Below are 17,837 nucleotides of genomic sequence, written 5' to 3'. Positions count from 1 at the left end.
ATGTTGGTAAAACTGTACAGATTCATTCATTCTGAACCATAAACAAAGTGCAGCTGTTTTAATTATCGCAAAATGAACAACTTTTGAGATAACGGTTGTTTTGTATCCAGGATGTACTGCTGGCTGAGCTTCTGAAGCACAACAAACAGATCGTCAGGTTCCATGAGCATGACTCCTGCTTGAGAACCGTGAGGACCAAACATTGACGGAGGACGAGAAGAAAGCAGCATGGGAAGAGTATGACAATGAGAGGAAAGGCATTTCCAACAGAGGTACGGAGGGATTACTTTCAATTTGCCAAACTCATTCAAGATCACCTTCTTCTTTTCTAGTGTGGTTTCCCTTTGCAATTGTGAAGCTGAAGCATAAGAATGAATAGCACTGGGTGCTCGATAGATCTATGTTATATGGTGATTTCAGGTAAGTGTTGATCCCAATCATCTATGATAGGAACAAGGATGCTATGCTGACTGGTCAAAAATGGTGACTAAATTTGACTGGGAGTCAGACTGTCTTGGCCGATTGTGTCTCGTAGTATGCTAGCATTCATTCCTGCTATACAGCTGACTAGGCATTAATCAAAGCCGTGTCTTCACGGGTCCAAGATTGTGAAAGAAGTGCTCACTTCCCCAGGTTCAGCAGCGATAAGTTAAAAAAACATGCATGTCACATGGCTGATGACTGACACGACCACTTGTTTGTTGATCTATTTAAGTCTGTACACTACTATGGCATTCACCTGCCTCCTAAGAAGTTGTTTTGTTTTGTTTTTTAAACACAGGCATGTTATAATGCTGATTCTCCTTTCTTCCATAGTGGCCCAGGCCAGCACAGCGTCTGGTGTCGGAATGTTCAGCCCAGACAACGTCCTGCAGATTGTACAGATGGTCAAGATGAGGGTAGGTTTATGTTTGGATGTAAATGTGATGCGAATGCAGGAATTCTCAATACTTGCATGTATGTACGAATTCTGAATAATATGCATGTACTGAACACAATGATTTCTGTGTAAATAAGGAGTTAACTGCTTGTCATGAAAGGTAGCAGCCTTGTTTCAACAGAAGCCAAATACAATTGAATAGAATAGTTGATTCCAGAGACTGACCCCCAAACAACCTATGCTAGTCTTAACATGCAACTTTTATGGATCATACGGCCGTGGATTTTGACATATCAACAACTAGCTCAAATCGAGCTTTGCTTATCTGGTTCACAATTCATTATTTACAGGCCATGATATGACAGGAATATTGCTTTCAATAAACAACATTTACTTAATTACACAGCTGGAATAATGTTTAAAAGGAATTTAAAAACTCACCACTATATAAATCACTCGATAGCTTTGGAAATGCATGCTTGTCCACAAACAAGTAAAAATCTACAGATAGTAAGTAGTCCTTGACTAGTAGCATTTCAGGGCTAAAACCAGACCTGAATGCTTCTATTTTGATACAGATCTTATGTGAATATGAAAAATTGTAATGATAGTAAACATTAAGCCCTTCAAGCAGGCCTAGCTAAATCTCTTTGGAGTACTGAAGTAAGCATTCCACTTATCTTGTCAATTATTTATTGTGAAAATATATATATAGGGTGCTGGCAGCTATGAAACATGTGTTGTATCTGTGATTGTTTGTTGTTTCAGTTCCCCAACCTACCGCCGGACCTGTTCCAGGCGCAGGTTCAGGCCATACTTCAGCAGCAGATCCTCTACCAGCAGTCCATGCAAAACCAGCAGGTCAGTGCAGGCCTTGTCCACACTCTGTTTGACTAGAAACTTGATATAGCAGGGCATGGATATTGCCTAAAGTGATGTCGGGCTCATGGTTACATCCCATCTACAGTGGGAGAGAAGTGAAGTCCATTGGTTTCAAGTGTGACTTCGTGTTTATAGTGGACTTGTGTACATTTGGTCCCATCACTATATGGCTGAAATAATGCTTATGCGACATGAATTTGTATCTCACTCACTCACTCAAATCCCTAGTCACCTGCTCATCTGCTTTATTTCAGATTGAACAGCAGCGGGATGATGGAGATGCATCGACTACAACGGATTCAGAACGACATTCGCACCCAGCAGCGTCAGATCAACGACTTGACCCGCAACAGAATGGCCAATCCCCGTGCAGGTGGTCCGATGGGATCCAGGATGGGCATGCCATTTGGCATGCAACACCGGCCCCCGACCCCACGCGGAGCACTGCGCAGCATTCTCGCAACGCCAAGTGGCAGCAGTGGAAAGAAAGATGCCTCCAACGCACGCAGTACCACCACAAATAACCCTCCGGTAGTGATAGACCTGTCCAAGTCTTGATAGGAGGGGACCGTAGGCGTGTGTATTGTAGTCATGTAGACATGACCTTTGTCGGCACTTGTCTGCTGGCAGAAAGGACTGGGTAGAACTAGAATCTGGACTGGCACAAGGGCCTGATCTCGGACTGGCCGGTGAAGTGTTGCTGCAGATGCAGAGTTCGGCTTGGAAAACCATAACATATACAAGGCTTGCAAAAACTTTCACTAGCTTATGTTATTCGTCTGGTGCAGTTTTGATGAGCCAGTGTTTTCAACTTGCTGTGGTTTAAAGTAAACTTGTTGTTATCATGTTGTTACCAAGTCTGCTGCTGTCGTTATTGTACGTTAACAAAGAGAACAGTAATGTGGAGAGATGTACTGCTGGGTGGACCACTGGTGTATGTGGCCCAATGGGAAGCAGGACCTGAACCAGACCGGGACGAAGCTCATGTACAAATGGAGATGTAACATTTAATCTTAGAGAGCAAGTGTGTGTGGTGATTGCTTCGTAATATCATGTTTGTTTCTTTGTAAGATGCCTATCGTCAGATTTGACCAAGAGTTGCTAGGGGAAACAGATGTTTTAATTCTTTTCCTTCATGTTTCAATTTTAAAAGCACATCATAAATCAGCTCTGTGTCAGTAGTGAACCTTTTTCTCTCTTTTTTTCTTCTTTTTTTTTTTTTTGCTTTTTTAAGTATTTGCAGTCTTATATTTTCATCCCAGCTAATGTATAAATACTCATAATGTTAATTGTAGAGTTAGAAGCAAGAATTTTCTTAAACATGTTTCTAATTTTATAGTGTTAAATTATGGTAATTATTGACCAATTCAAATCTGAACCCTCATACGGGTCAATGACTCATGCTACAGACTCAGATGTATATCACATGGGTACAACATGTGACGCAAGTTCTTGGTGTCCTCAACTTGAATATTGATAAAAATAATGCTTTCTTCCTCATTCACTCTGAATGCTGAAAGACATGCCAGTGTACAGTGTTTCAATTCAGATAGTTCTCTAACAGTAACATGAAGGTCTCTGTATCTTGTATGATAGTGTTTCAACATTTACCCAAAGTAACATCATCTGTGTGTAATAGTGCATGTCTCCCTTCTGGTTTCCTTACATGGGACTTGGACAGCGTTAAAATGGTACCAATAGTCATATGAGACACTTTAATGGTGGTGAGACTCAATGACTTGGTTGATTGCTTGTCCTCACACCACAACCTTGTGGATTGTTGGTCATGATATCAACCACTTGTTTGTCCGACCCATCCTTGATGATGCCATCATATACAGGAATATTGTTGAGTGTGACATTAAGAAACTTAAACAATGCCCTTACATTTACACTGACTGTGATATGACTGAAGTACTGTCCAGAGCAATACTAAATCAAATCACTGGTAGGCAACTTTCTATATGTGAGTACACAGATAACATTAAATAATTTAGGGCGGAGGGGTAGCCTAGTGGTTAAAGCATTTGCTTGTCACGAGGATGACCTGGGTTTGATTTTCCACATGGATACAATGTGTGAAGCCCATTAATTGTGTTCCTGCCATGATATTGCTGGAATATTGCTAAAAGTGGCATTGAACTACACTCACTCACTCATTCACTCAATTGAGGAACGAGGGATGTACCATTGGAGAAATACAAATCGTTCAACATTGGATCTAAGTAAGTGTTCCTAAGTTGTAAGCTACAGTGCTAAGGCTGTATGCAAGCGTGCATAGGTTTTATTCAGATTCATAACCCACATGGATTTTGTTGGAATGAAGTGTATGCCTGTACTTATTGTTTAGAGACAGCAATATTTTCAGTTTAAGTTGGACTGAGCTAGCACTAAATCAGTTGTTCAATATTGAAAAGCAAACTTACATGAACCTTTGGTGCTCTTTGACTCGAGTCTTTCAGACATGAAGTAAATGATAATTTGTTGACGGAGTAGGCTGTTGTTGGCAACTTGAACCAAGACTATACTGCTTTCAACACAATATTTTAGCAATTCAATGTCCATTTAATTTGTTTTTCATTTTTAGCATTTCTCTTACACTTTGTATTGTGCAGGTTCCTATAAAGCGGACAACTATGACCTGTGTAGCGGTAGTGATGAGATTGAAAATAGGACATTTCCGGACACCGATTTCATTCAAATGATCTGCTTTTTAAATTGCATGTTATGAAGGAATAGTATTGTCAGTCAAAGGGCCCTCGTATGTTAAGGATTTGGGATTTTTGTCTTTTTAACTTAAGGGCCCTTGTATGTAGAGAGTTTGGCATTTCGTTCTGTTTTAATTCCAATGTTTTGTATTCTTTGTACACCACTTCCTCAAGAAGTCTTAATACATATCTGACAATATTGATAATTGGTGTTTTTTATGCAATTGCGTTTTCATTCATACTTCAGTCAGTGGTTAAGAGACAGACATCTGTACTCTCCTTTTCAATTTAATTTGGTATATTCCATTATTTTAAACAAGTATCAATCGCTTAGTATTTGAAATGTGTGAGAGTGGTTGTTATCGTGCAAACAGTCTATTTATTTTCAACACCTGTATATAGTCATGAACCTGTTGTATGTATCAGCATTTGTGCATGCTTCGACATAGAAACAGTCTTTCATACCATCCATGGTCGTATGCTTTATAATGTTTATCACTAATGTTTGTATCACAGAAAGTATTTTTGCCATGTTGACCATCTATCATGTAAGTGTAATAATATTAAGTTGTCAGGAACATGTGTTTCAAAAGTTCATATTACAGTGTTATCTAAATAAGTTGAATTTCCTTTTTGTTCATTTTTCACTGGAAAGAGAAATGAATGACCAACAAGGAGAGGAAATTTTGTGGTTCAGCTAGTCTATATTACGTTTAGTAGGGTATGGTTACCAGATTTTGACATGAATTGGTTTGAAAATACCTAAATTATATGCATCTCCATGCTTATTTTGCTAAAACTTGATTGACCTGTGTTGGTGTGTTCAGGCTCTCATTCCAAACATTGAACCGACTGACAGTCTGGGACTTCATGTGTAACGACATCTGTCTGAAGATAAAAAGATTAAGCGAAAACCTTCTTTGTTCTGTTTTATACCATTGTTGATCGTTCTGTCACAGATTTTGGTGGTACAATGAGATGCCTCATTGACAAAGTTGCCGAAAAGGCTCACAGTTGGAAGTCAAGAATACCTCCCTGCAATTACAGGACCACTTTGCTAGATATTTTGGCTGTGGCCAGGTTCTGCATGCAGTGACTCCTTACAAGATCTGTTTGAGGCATGGGAGATGAACCATCCATACAGCCTCAAAAATGCCAAAATCAGAGGTCACACTGTTAACTGCATATCGAATAGGGATCTGGTCCGTTCGCAAAAACTCAGATGCTCAGCTTACAATATCAATCACTGGGTTATCAGTTCAGACTGGAATATATACTGCCCTCATAAAACTGGAATGTTGCTAAGAGAAGCCTTGGAGAGATTCATCTGGATGAGTTTGCCACTATGCTAAATATCAAACTAAATGAGTCTGCACCACCTGCCAAAGATGGTGTTGGTCCTTGTTGCTCCAGTTCCTGGATTTTGTTGGGTTTCTGGGTGGCAAAAGTGTCTTGGGTGACTAAAAGTCAATCTCTGCAAATCATCACTGTATTGGCCGGTCCAGATTCGATTATTTGCAGGATAGCACACACAAACGAGGATCCCATGCAGACAAGCTGCAGAAATGCTCGTGCTGCTGCAAAAATTATACTAAGCAGCAAAAAAACCCGTCAGTTTGGAATTTTCTTGCGCAGAAACGGATAAATGTAAACTCATTTAATGTTTTGATTGTATATTTTTTACAACATCTCCAACTTCACCTGAGCAAAGACATTCCCTCCCAAACTCAGAATGGAACCCAGGAAATGGTCTCAAAAACGCAACCCGATCTCGGAGATGGTACGGTGTTCTCCATGTTTTTCATGCAACTCATGCTGCATGTGCTGTTCACAAGGACCAGCCCTATAAAATACACCCCCAAACCTGGTTAAAACATTCACATTACGTCAGCAGGATGCTGCGACTCACTATTGCTCAGAGGAACCAGGCGCTAGGAAGACTTGAAGCTGGCCACACTGCACAAGCCGTTGCCAATCACTTCCAGGTCAACGTTCGGACCATCTACAGGCTGCAGCAACGTTTCCGGGCCACCAACACCACAAATGATCGCCCCCGTACTGGCAGACCAAGGGTGACGACAAGAGCGCCATGTTGTGCAACAGCATGTACAGAATCCCTTCGTGCAGGCATCCAAAACAGCACGCCAGACAGTGGGAACACACGGAAGACCAATCAGTACTGATACAGTACCCGACGTCTTAACAGCAGGGACCTCCATTGCCGTAGACCTTACCGTGGACCTATCCTCATCCCTCGTCATCGGCGTGAACGTCTACAGTTTGCCCTACAACACCAAAACTGGCCATACAGACAATGGAGAACTGTTCTGTTCACAGATGAGAGTCGGTACTGCGTATCAACTGCAGATGGCAGAACAAGAATATGGCGACCACGTGGGCATTTTACTTAGGCCAATGTGTTATGGAAAGAGACTCATGGGGATTTGCAAGCATCATGTTATGGGGTGGAATAGGCCTGAACCAGAGAGTGGGTCCTGTGGTGTTCCAGAACCTTAGTCCAGGTAGAGGAGGCGGCATCACAGCGGTGCGCTACATCGACCAAGCTCTCAGACCCCACGTCTTACCACGTTTCGCACGTCACCGGAACAACATTTCCAGCATGATAACGCCCGGACCCATACTGCCAGAGCTACACGGGACTTCCTACAGCAGAGCGGTGTCAACATTATGCACTGGCCAGCCCTTAGTCCTAATTTAAACCCAATTGAACATCTTTGGGATAAAATTCAGAGGAGACTGAATAATGTCATACCAAGGCCGAACACAGCCGATTTCTTGAGCCAGGCCTTTTTCAGAGTGTGGTTCAAGGTGCCAGTGGCCTTCATCAATCGATTGGTGCACTCCCTGCATAGACGCTGTGCTGCAGTTATTGCCGCTCGTGGTGGTCACACTAGATACTGAAGTCAAGAGTCTGAATGGACTGCAAACGTTCACGTAATGTCTTGGAATTGTGCTGAGTTATTCACTGATGTGTCAAGATATTGTACACCAAAAATGTTTCTGTAGTGATTTGATTACAGTGCCTATCTAATTTTGAATTCGTACTGACGTGGTTTTTTTGCTGCTGAGTATATATAACGGTTCCTCAATGATTCTCAGAAGGATCTAGGTGCAAGCTCTATATGTAAGTTTGGTTACAGGTCGAATCAGACTGGGTGCGTAGTTCATGATGGATGCGGTGATCCCGAGGCCACGTGACGTATTTACTGGCGGACCCAGTCTTGGTGGATGAGATGAACTTTATTCGGTAATGCATTATAGTGTAGGGACTCTATGATCAATTATTTCGAGTGTGTTGGAGATGACAAGAACTTGGAGACAATGGTCAGCATGCGCGCATTTTGCAAGCCACTCTACAAGCAGACTGTCATTGGCGATTTCTTTAAACATGTATAGTTCTTACTAAGTATGTTCTTGTCTCGGTATGTCAAAGGGAAGTAACTCTACTGTATAGTCCGTTTGGGTTCAAATGAGAAAGACAAATGATTTAATAACTCGAAAATGGAACAGCGCCTGACTTGCTGGGTCATCTCACCTGGCGCACATAATGTTCGTTTCAGTATAGTCCATACGTTTCACTATCCGATGAAAGACGGAAGTGTTCGAATTATGTTCCAGTTGTATCCCAGATGGCATTCAGACGTTGGCCCAACGTCCGAATGCTATCTGGGATGGTGGCGCTCTGTAAATAATCGTGTCTTGACCGGACAATCCAGTGATCAACAGCTTGAGCATCGATCTACGCAATTGGGATACGATGACTATGTCAACCACGTCAGAGGGCCTGACCACCCGATCCCTGTAGGCGCCTCTTCCGAAAAGCATGGGTTACTGAAGACAAATTCTAACCCGGATCTTCACGGTCGTTAACTATAGTAATGTGAGAGAGTCAGATTTCTTTAACCTCTTGTGCGTAACATGTTGGGTATATCTGGTTACGATTTAAACTGCGCCTCTTCACACTTTACATAGTTCGATTATGAAGTATGCATTTGTACTGACATGTGGACATACACTGTCGTGTCTTTCAAGACACAATTATGTGACTAATTAAGCTATATTTGTAACATTTGCTTTCCTCAACTTTATCATGGACCATATATCAGAGGGTGTTTATAACTGAATATTTAATGTGTTCAGAACTGATTGACTACCAAATAGCATTAATCACCCAATTAATTCAGTTGTTGCATTCCACAACGCAACATTGATAGCCCATGGGTTAGTACTACTGATCCTGTACAGATTGAGAGTGGCTTGCTCGCATATATAGGTAGATTATCATACTGAGTGGGTATTAGTCCGGAGGCAATCGGATTTCTTCGGTTCACATTTAGAGCCGAGAACTTTCATACCTGCTTTACTTCTGTATGCGAGCCGTGGTTTTGTGCAACACTCGCTCCGACTGTCGGTGTATACAAGATCTCTCGCTGTTGGCGACATCAAGGTACGGGGTCTGTTTTGTTAACGTTTTTATAAAGCAGTTCTTCAAGACATTTAGAAATGGGACGAACATGAATACATGACACGTTTTACGGATAACAACTTTTTCCTTTTTTATCACGACGTTTCAGAGCTAATTCATGCTCCTTAATCATTCACCTATATCGTGTCATGTATTCATTTTTAGAAAACAGTTCTGCGTGTCACTCAAGATTCTCTCAAGCTCATTGGAAGAATGGCAGCGTTGGCATATAAAAACCCGTTGTTATAATACAAGTGACGAAGGAAATTGTGATCTTATATATGACTGATAATTTACAATTCATTATATTGACATGTTTATGGCTCTACAGATTGGCTGATCTACACCTGAACAGGAGACCTGTCAAGGCACACAGGTTCTGAGTGTATTTGGACACAAGTCTTTCATGTCAAAGTGCTTTAAATCTCTATGCGAAAGGAATGAAATGTGTCAGGTAGATTTCTACAAATAATATACATATAACTGGAGTAACCCATTTTCTGATAACAGCTTTCATTGCAGACACATCTCTTTTGTCCTGAAGTACTGTCGGAAATAGAAAAAAAACCGTGCTTTTAGGCTGTTAGTCTGTATCCCTAAAATTGACAAATTTACGAATAGCATATATCGAAATAACCCACATCGGCCCAACTGGGCATTCAGTGGGATGCGTAATAGTATATCCAGAAACGCAAGTTTACTCGTAAAATCGGGCAAAAAATACGAATAGCTGCTCAAAACAATAGATCGGACTATAGATGTCAATTAGATGTCATCAGCCAGGTATGATGACGGACCGTCGACTCACCTGGCATGAAATGCACGTCCTACCTTACAAGCACAAGGGGTCATCTCAAAGATATATTTTTTTCACGTGTGTTGAATATGTCTCATCTATTGATCAGAGAGTTTATGTTGAGATACGTAAAAGGGTATGATACCCATGGAAAAACTTAAATCAGCCATCGTATTAAATGTCTCCCAATATACAGGTGGCATAACCACCCGAAGATCGACAGGACTGGATATTATTTGTAAATTGTTGTGACATGCCGTTTGCTTCCCCTAAAGGATTATCTTATCTCAGCTTATAAACCTCCAGTGACGTCACTCTATTGTTCGAGCGAGGCAGTATTTCGTGTCTTATCCCGATGCCCCGTCGATTAGGGGCATTACTTCAATATCGTTCCTCTGCCCGGGGATTTTCTGAGGAATAGACCTTGACTTTGAATTATTACTTGTTTTAAAGATTGATGCGACTTTGTCTTGCCATCACTGAATGCAATCGTATAACATTATTGAAAACTTCCAACATGTAGTGCCGACACCCGGTTTCGAACCAGCAACCCTTCGCTTACTAGCTTCAAGGTTTTATCCACTAGGCTACGAAGGATCGCTATGAAAGAAAGATTGTTTGTCTGTCGGCATGACGGGTAGTACGGGCAGCGCACGCGTAGCGCGTGCAGACCGCGTGCATTGCGCGTGCAAGGCGAGGCGTCGGCTGCCAGTCTCATCCCAGTTGCTTTCAACAGTAAATACTAAATATTGAAATTATATCTAAAGTATATCTTCGGTCGGTTTATAAGTTGGATAAAGCATGGCCCTCGGGCGTTACGAAGAAGTAAGGATGTTTTCCCGAGGGCCGTTTTTTTTTCCTCGAGGGAAAACATCCTTACTTCTTCGTTATGCCCGCGGGTCATGCTTTATCTTATACTTATATCTCTATCCCCCAGCCCGATCCCAACCACTGTCTGCGACAACCGTCCTGGATTTACTTTTGAGACGACCCCTCCTACCTGGTCTTTTTATAGTGATAGTGAGACTCCATGGCAGCTACATCCTTCATGCATAGTTTCAGTATTACAGTTATTTTTACGTCAGCTATCGTTTATAATGAAGCTTAGTTTAATTTGAAAATGGACATTTAAAAGTTGTCCTTTGTAATACAAGATCATCGCACACTAATTTGCATAAAGTCATGGCCTTTTCCAAATAAGTCGCTTTGGACTTGGACAAAAAACGCATTTCTCATTTCTGCACTAATCTCTCCTCAGTAAAGTCCTTTTTCTACGTTTCCTATCTCCCTACCACTGAGACTGTAGGTAGGCCGAACTTAGTTTAACAGATATTTCACACTTACAGATATTAACTGCATAAATTGTAGATATCAATGCGAAAACAAAAGTTTTTTCTATTTCCGACAGTACTTTAGTTTTATCATTTGTATTCATATGCGACCTTGGAGTTGAATTATAGAACATGGATCTGAAAAACAAAGGGCATTCTGTTATGATCTCGGTCCGTGCTTAATGGAATATAAACACCATGACGTATTGGTAATTGAGGGTGATCTTTGCAAGGTACTAGTTTAAAGTCATCGTGTAAACAATCAGAAAATATGCAATCCGTGCCGCGTTCACACGAGTTTGTCTTCAGATAAAAGCAAGTGTAACCTGCACGAGACAGTCGTGCATATAACGTGCTTCACGTGCATCTCGCTTTCAGGTCATAACGAGGCTTCTGCTGAAGGATATCGCTGTCATGAGGGCTGGAGAGTTGTTGCTGATGTCCGCCATATTCTCTTCGATCAAACGTGTTAGTATGCTGGATTTCCAAATTGTTCACATAATAAGTACTATAGCTCACCTGGCACTTTGTTCTTCTTGGTGAAATAGTACTATAGCTCACCTGGCACTTTGTTCGTCTTGGTGAAATAGTACTATAGCTCACCTGGCACTTTGTTCTTCTTGGTAAAATAGTACTATAGCTCACCTGGCACTTTGTTCTTCCTGGTGAAATAGTGCTATAGCTCACCTGGCACTTTGTTCTTCCTGGTGAAATAGTACTATAGCTCACCTGGCACTTTGTTCTTCCTGGTGAAATAGCACAAATGCTCACCTAGTACTTTGTTCTTCCTAATCAAATAGCACAATACCTCACCTGGCACATTGTTCTTCTTGACCAAATAGCACATTACCTCACCTGGCACTTTGTTCTTCTTGGTGAAATAGTACTTTAGCTCACCTGGCACTTTGTTCTTCTTGGTAAAATAGTACTATAGCTCACCTGGCACTTTGTTCTTCCTGGTGAAATAGTGCTATAGCTCACCTGGCACTTTGTTCTTCCTGGTGAAATAGTACTATAGCTCACCTGGCACTTTGTTCTTCCTGGTGAAATAGCACAAATACTCACCTAGTACTTTGTTCTTCCTGGTGAAATAGTACTATAGCTCATCTGGCACTTTGTTCTTCCTGGTGAAATAGTACTATAGCTCACCTGGCACTTTGTTCTTCCTGGTGAAATAGCACAAATGCTCACCTAGTACTTTGTTCTTCTTGACCAAATAGCACATCACCTCACCTGGTACTTTGTTCTTCCTGATTAAATAGCATAATAGGTCACCTGGTACATTGTTCTTCTTGATCAAATAACACAATAGCTCACCTGGCACTTTGCTCTTCTTGGTCAAATAGCACAATATCTCACCTGGTTCTTTTTTCTTCCTGATTAAATAGCATAATAGGTCACCTGGTACATTGTTCTTCTTGATCAAATAGCATAATAGCTCACCTGGTACTTTGGAAATAACACGATAATTGATGACACCATGTCTTTCCTGATCAAAAAGTACAACAGTTCACCGAGCACCATGTGCAACCTGACCAAATCCAGTTTTCCTGGGTTCCTTGAATATCTGAGCCAGGGTCCGCTGCTTGTAGGTTCGACTCCCGTGGTGATCCCGAGTATCATCCTTGGTCTGCATCCACGATTACCGCGGCTTTCACTCTAAACAGGGGCGGTGGGGTGGTCCAATGATGAAAGCGTTCGCTCGTCACACCGAAGACCCGAGTTCGATTCCCCACATGGGTACAATGTGGGAAGTACATTTCTGGTGTCCCCCTGCCGTGATATTGCTGGAATATTGCTAAAAGCGGCGTAAAACAAAACTCTCTCACTCACTCTAAACATTCCGCCTTCCACTTAGACACGGACCGAAACGAGGACAAGAAACAATACTTTTTGTATGATCTGAGCTGACACGACGTAATGCGAACCACTGATTGAAGACGGCCTTAAACCCATCTCACTCACTTATATCCATCTATATGTGAAAAGTGAAATACTATGAATAATCTGTATCCTTAATACTCGTGTATAGAGAATATACAAACATGTAAAAATCTGTATTGTGTGTTATACTGTGTGTCATTTGGTATGCATGTGTGTGTGTGACAGTTTTATCTTGTTAAAACACTGAATCCTTCATCATGTTTTTTTCTATTCTCCAAGAGGGCAAGGAATTCCCTGGTTCCTTTGTCCCTACATGTAACAAGGATTCAGTAATAAAATATCAATTACAAAAACAAAACAAAAACATGTAAAAATCAGTAAATAAATTACAAAAAAAACCCGTTATGGTTGTCGCGAAGTAAAAACTAATCCATGTCTATACTTTTTAGCCGTCATTTTGCGTTTGGTTCGAACTTCGGAAAACTCGAAGTAGTTACGTAGGTCGCTCAACCTCGATACAGCGGTGTTTGTAATTTGTTTATGAAATATCATTTTCCAAGGTTATAATGTTTGTTGCAATGAACTTCGGTAAATATGTTCAAAGACCACAACAATTGCAGGGACATCAGCCAGTGCCGCAGATGAAGACCCATGTCCAGTTGAGAAGTATATCCGCGCCACATACACACCTCAGAATCTGACATCGCCTGGCTTTCCTGGAAATTATGTCAGGTTAGCTGTGCATTCACTGATCAACGTCCACTGTGGAGGTGGGGCAATCTAGTAGTTAAATTGGTCTGTCTGTCTGTCTGTTTGTCTGTCTGTCTGTTTGTCTGTCTGCTTCTTTAAATGCAAACTCTGTTAGGGATCTTTTTACGACCTCGAAGTGTTTTCAGTTTAACAGGGGACACTCATCCCTGTATTGGTCTTCATGGACCTATGCTTCTCGTAAGAGGCGACTAACGGGATCGGGTGGTCAGGCTCGCTGGTGGTTTATGCATGTCATTGTAACCCAATTGCGTAGATCGATGCTCATGATGTCAATCACTGACCGTCTACTCTAGGTTCGATTGTTTACAGACCGCCCTCACAGAGCTGGAAAATACCGAATGCACGCGTTGTAACGCAACGAACAAACGTATTCGCTGACAAGAGTCACTAATCGTAAACTCACCACTTTTGCTGCTGCTTTACATGTATGCAGAAAAAAAGTACCTACCTTCGGCAAAGACTGGTTCTTGGTAGTGTTTGCGTTGTGTCATGTTAAAATACTGATAAGAGGACTGGGCTTTCTTCCGCAGATTAACAGAGGTAACGTAACGTGGTTCGACTCTATATATTGTAATTAATTTTTGGGCTTTTAGTTATTTTTGTGAGTTTTCTAGTCATTGGTGGGTTAGGTTTTGTTAATAATTTTAGCATATATTAATTTATAAATATTATTTGGGATGGGGGAACGGGAGGAACTTTAACTGTAACATCTGCATTGTAAGGAATGTACGTTTTATTCTTCAGGCCTTCAGCATGTAAGTGGATCATAGAAAGCAATATTCAAGATGGCGTCATCAAGTTCAAGGTTATCAAGTTTGAGTTGGAGGGGTCGCCATCTTGTTACAGAGATTACCTGGACGTTAGAGACGGTAATGCTAATCTATGTGTGGCCCTTTAATAATTTTAATAACCTTTAATTGGGTTAAATGGTTTGTGTAAAATCATTAATATATTCCGACAAGATTTAACTTTTAAGTAGTTCTCGTCACTATAAATAGAAATATCGCTGTTAGTATTAACGAAATGTCTACATATTTTGTAATACTTTCCAGCGAAAATGTATATAATTTGCAATAATGACTGAAACTGCTTAGTTTGCCGTTCAAGAAACATCAGTTTTGTAAGCGAAAGATAAGGTTTCTGACGTTACCGGGGGCAAATGGCATTAGCCATCAAGATATTTGAATGTGTATCAAATTTTGATAGGACATTTTTCAACATTATCCCCTTTTGTTTAATCATCATTAGGACATTCTTTATCGGTATAATATGATCTGTCTGAAACAACGATCGCTGTAGGCCCGTTCTGATTGAGAATCTGAACATTTATACAGGGTTCACAAATAAAATGTCATCATGTTATGATATATTATAACGATTATTCCAATCATGGTGTTCGCCCACAGGTCCCTGGCGACTGAGTCCCAAGCTGCTGGGATGGTGTGGAGTCAAGCCCCAGGGGAAGACATTTAAGACGTCGGGCAAGACGGCGACAGTGCTGTTCCAAGCAGTGACTCACGGCCAAGCCAAGCCTGGCTTCCATATCCAATACTGGCAAGCTAAGAACGGTAAGATATTGCCTATACGCTATAGCCCACAAGATACCTCATGCTCGTCCTTGCAGCTGCCATATCCAGTACTGGCAAGCTAAGAACGGTAAGATATTGCCTATACGCTATAGATCACAAGATACCTAATGCTCGTCCTTGTAGCTGCCATGTCCAGTACTGGCAAGCTGAGAACGGTAAGGTGTTGCCTATATGCTAGAGCCCACAAGATACCTCATGCTCGTCCTTGTAGCTGCCATATCCAGTACTTGCAAGCTAAGAACGGTAAGATATTGCCTATACGCTAGAGCCCACAAGATACCTCATGCTCGTCCTTGCAGCTGCCATATCCAGTACTGGCAAGCTATGAACGGTAAGATATTGCCTATACGCTATAGCCCACAAGATACCTCATGCTCGTCCTTGCAGCTGCCATATCCAGTACTGGCAAGCTATGAACGGTAAGATATTGCCTATACGCTATAGCCCACAAGATACCTCATGCTCGTCCTTGCAGCTGCCATATCCAGTACTGGCAAGCTAAGAACGGTACAGGTATTGCCTATACGCTATAGCCCACAAGATACCTCATGCTGGTCCTTGCAGCTGCCATATCCAGTACTGGCAAGCTAAGGTGTTGCCTATACGCTATAGCCCACAAGATACCGCATGCTCGTCCTTGCAGCTGCCATATCCAGTACTGACAAGCTAAGAACGGTACAGGTATTGCCTATATGCTATAGCCCACTAAGATACCTTATATGCTCACAAGATACCTCATGCTCGTCCTTGCAGCTGCCATATCCAGTACTGGCAAGCTAAGAACGGTAAGGTGTTGCTTATACGCTATAGCCCACAAGATACCTCATGCTGGTCCTTGCAGCTGCCATATCCAGTACTGGCAAGCAAAGAACGGTAAGGTGTTGCCTATACGCTATACCTCATGCTCAACTAGAATGGGTTAACTTTTCAGGTATACTCTGGACCATACCAGCATAGGTTGCTGGGCATCAATTATAACCCGAAACCCAACGAGTTCCCATTTGAGTGACCTCATACCAGGCTTTGGAGTGTTCGGGACACATTCCCAGTGCCCCAGTGGGGGTAGATTAATTTCAAAGATAATTGGGAAGTTATTTGGTTGGTCTATTATATAAGATGATATATGATAGTACATATGATCTCATCTTTGTCCTTTTCCCGACCCGTGAAGATCCGGGTTAGAATTGATCTTCAGTGACTCATGCTTGTGGTAAGAGGCGACTAACGGGATCGGGTGGTCAGGCTCGCTGACTTGGTTGACACATGTCATCGTATCCCAACTGCGTAGATTGATGTTCATTCTGTTGATCCCTGGATTGTCTGGTCCAGACTCGATTATTTACAGACTGCCGCCACATAGCTGGAAGATTGCTGAGTGCGGCGTAAAACTAAACTCACTCACTTTTTCCCCGATGAAGCTGCTTGTTGTCCAGTATAGACATGGTCACGAGTTGGCCACACATGTGCAGGATTCACTGGATACTTGCATTGGATACTTTTGTGTACTGTTGAATGCCCATCTTACCCCTATACCGTATTTGTTACAGATATTCTCCCAGACGGAGAGGCGAAATACACAGTGGCTAACTTCATCCTTGGAGGAATATTTGGTGTGATTCTCCTCGTCGTCTTTGTTACGCTTCTGTTTCTTGTCATCGTTCGCAACCTAAGATACACTCGAGAACGGCATTTACAGCACATCAGAATATACTCATAAATACCCAGGTCAGAAAATACCCCTACTCATGCCAAAAGCGAAATGAGAATATACTCATGACCAGATCGACGTATCAGAAGATAATCATAACCAAATCGACACATCAGAATATATTCATACCCAAAATCAACACTTCAGATTATACATAAGAATATTTTCCAAGCCAGATCGACACATCAGGATGTCCTCGACTCATGTGATTTAATCAAACCCAGATCACGTAGCTGAGAATACTCATGGATCGACACATCAGAATACTCATGGCTAGATCGACACATCAGAACATAGTATTAGAGCCCGATCTACACATCAGAATATACTCATAGATTGATCGACTAATCAGGTTTCATCATTACCAGATCGACATATCAGAGGACATGGAGAGAATCCGGGAACATGCCATTTAATCATGACTTAAAAGCATCCGCGTCTTCGAAAAATGAAGCTTCCACAGATTTCCGCCTTATATGTAAATTGTACATTTATCATTGTTATTTATTAAACATCGTTGGCTTTCTTATTCAATCTGTATTACTTGCATTATGAAATGCTTAATGTGTCGGGGTTCATCAAACTCAACTGCCTCCGTGGTTAGAGCGTCCGCCCGGAGAGCGGAAGGTCGCGGGTTTGATTCCCGACCGCCTCATACCAAAAGACGTTAACATATATATGGCACTTGTTGTTCCCTGCCTGGCGCTCGGCGTTAATGGGTACAAGGACTGGTCGGCTTGGAGTCAGTATAATGTGTCTGAGAAATCATGCTTAACTTCGGTATAGTGTCTCAGTAATCTAG

General features: G+C 41.7%; 2 protein-coding genes across 2 annotated transcripts in view; both read left to right on the top strand.

Moving 5' to 3' along the window:
• Nucleotides 1–5,384, top strand: part of LOC124283794 (transcriptional regulator ATRX-like) — a 48,779-nt gene extending 43,395 nt beyond the window's left edge. Inside the window, 5 exon segments of the mRNA XM_046719821.1 lie at nucleotides 111–171; nucleotides 174–272; nucleotides 817–899; nucleotides 1,649–1,741; nucleotides 2,017–5,384. Of these exon segments, the coding sequence (XP_046575777.1) occupies nucleotides 111–171; nucleotides 174–272; nucleotides 817–899; nucleotides 1,649–1,741; nucleotides 2,017–2,286 (606 nt within the window). The 3' untranslated portion in view covers nucleotides 2,287–5,384.
• LOC124283803 (cubilin-like) lies at nucleotides 2,672–17,564 on the top strand. The gene is made up of 6 exons (XM_046719832.1): nucleotides 2,672–2,762; nucleotides 11,462–11,551; nucleotides 13,588–13,699; nucleotides 14,483–14,607; nucleotides 15,145–15,306; nucleotides 16,875–17,564. The coding sequence occupies exons 1-6, from the start codon at nucleotides 2,672–2,674 to the stop codon at nucleotides 17,042–17,044; spliced, it is 750 nt and encodes a 249-aa protein (XP_046575788.1). The 3' UTR covers nucleotides 17,045–17,564.
• Nucleotides 17,565–17,837: the final 273 nt, after the last annotated feature.

Source organism: Haliotis rubra, unplaced genomic scaffold, assembly GCF_003918875.1.
Source record: "Haliotis rubra isolate DU_JTF1 unplaced genomic scaffold, ASM391887v1 Scf321, whole genome shotgun sequence".
NCBI classification, from domain to species: Eukaryota; Metazoa; Mollusca; class Gastropoda; order Lepetellida; family Haliotidae; genus Haliotis; species Haliotis rubra.
The sequence above is the reverse complement of the archived record's forward strand: the minus strand, read 5'-3'. Positions and strand labels throughout refer to the sequence as shown.

What these genes read in the sequence shown, in the direction of transcription:
- LOC124283803 (XM_046719832.1), top strand. Translation starts at nt 2,672, where the DNA reads ATGTACTGCTGGGTGGACCACTGGTGTATGTGGCCCAATGGGAAGCAG. An exon ending in GCTCATGTACAAATGGAGAT is followed by an intron (nt 2,763 to 11,461) that starts GTAACATTTAAT and finishes TCTCGCTTTCAG; the next exon opens with GTCATAACGAGGCTTCTGCT. An exon ending in ATACTGGCAAGCTAAGAACG is followed by an intron (nt 15,307 to 16,874) that starts GTAAGATATTGC and finishes TATTTGTTACAG; the next exon opens with ATATTCTCCCAGACGGAGAG.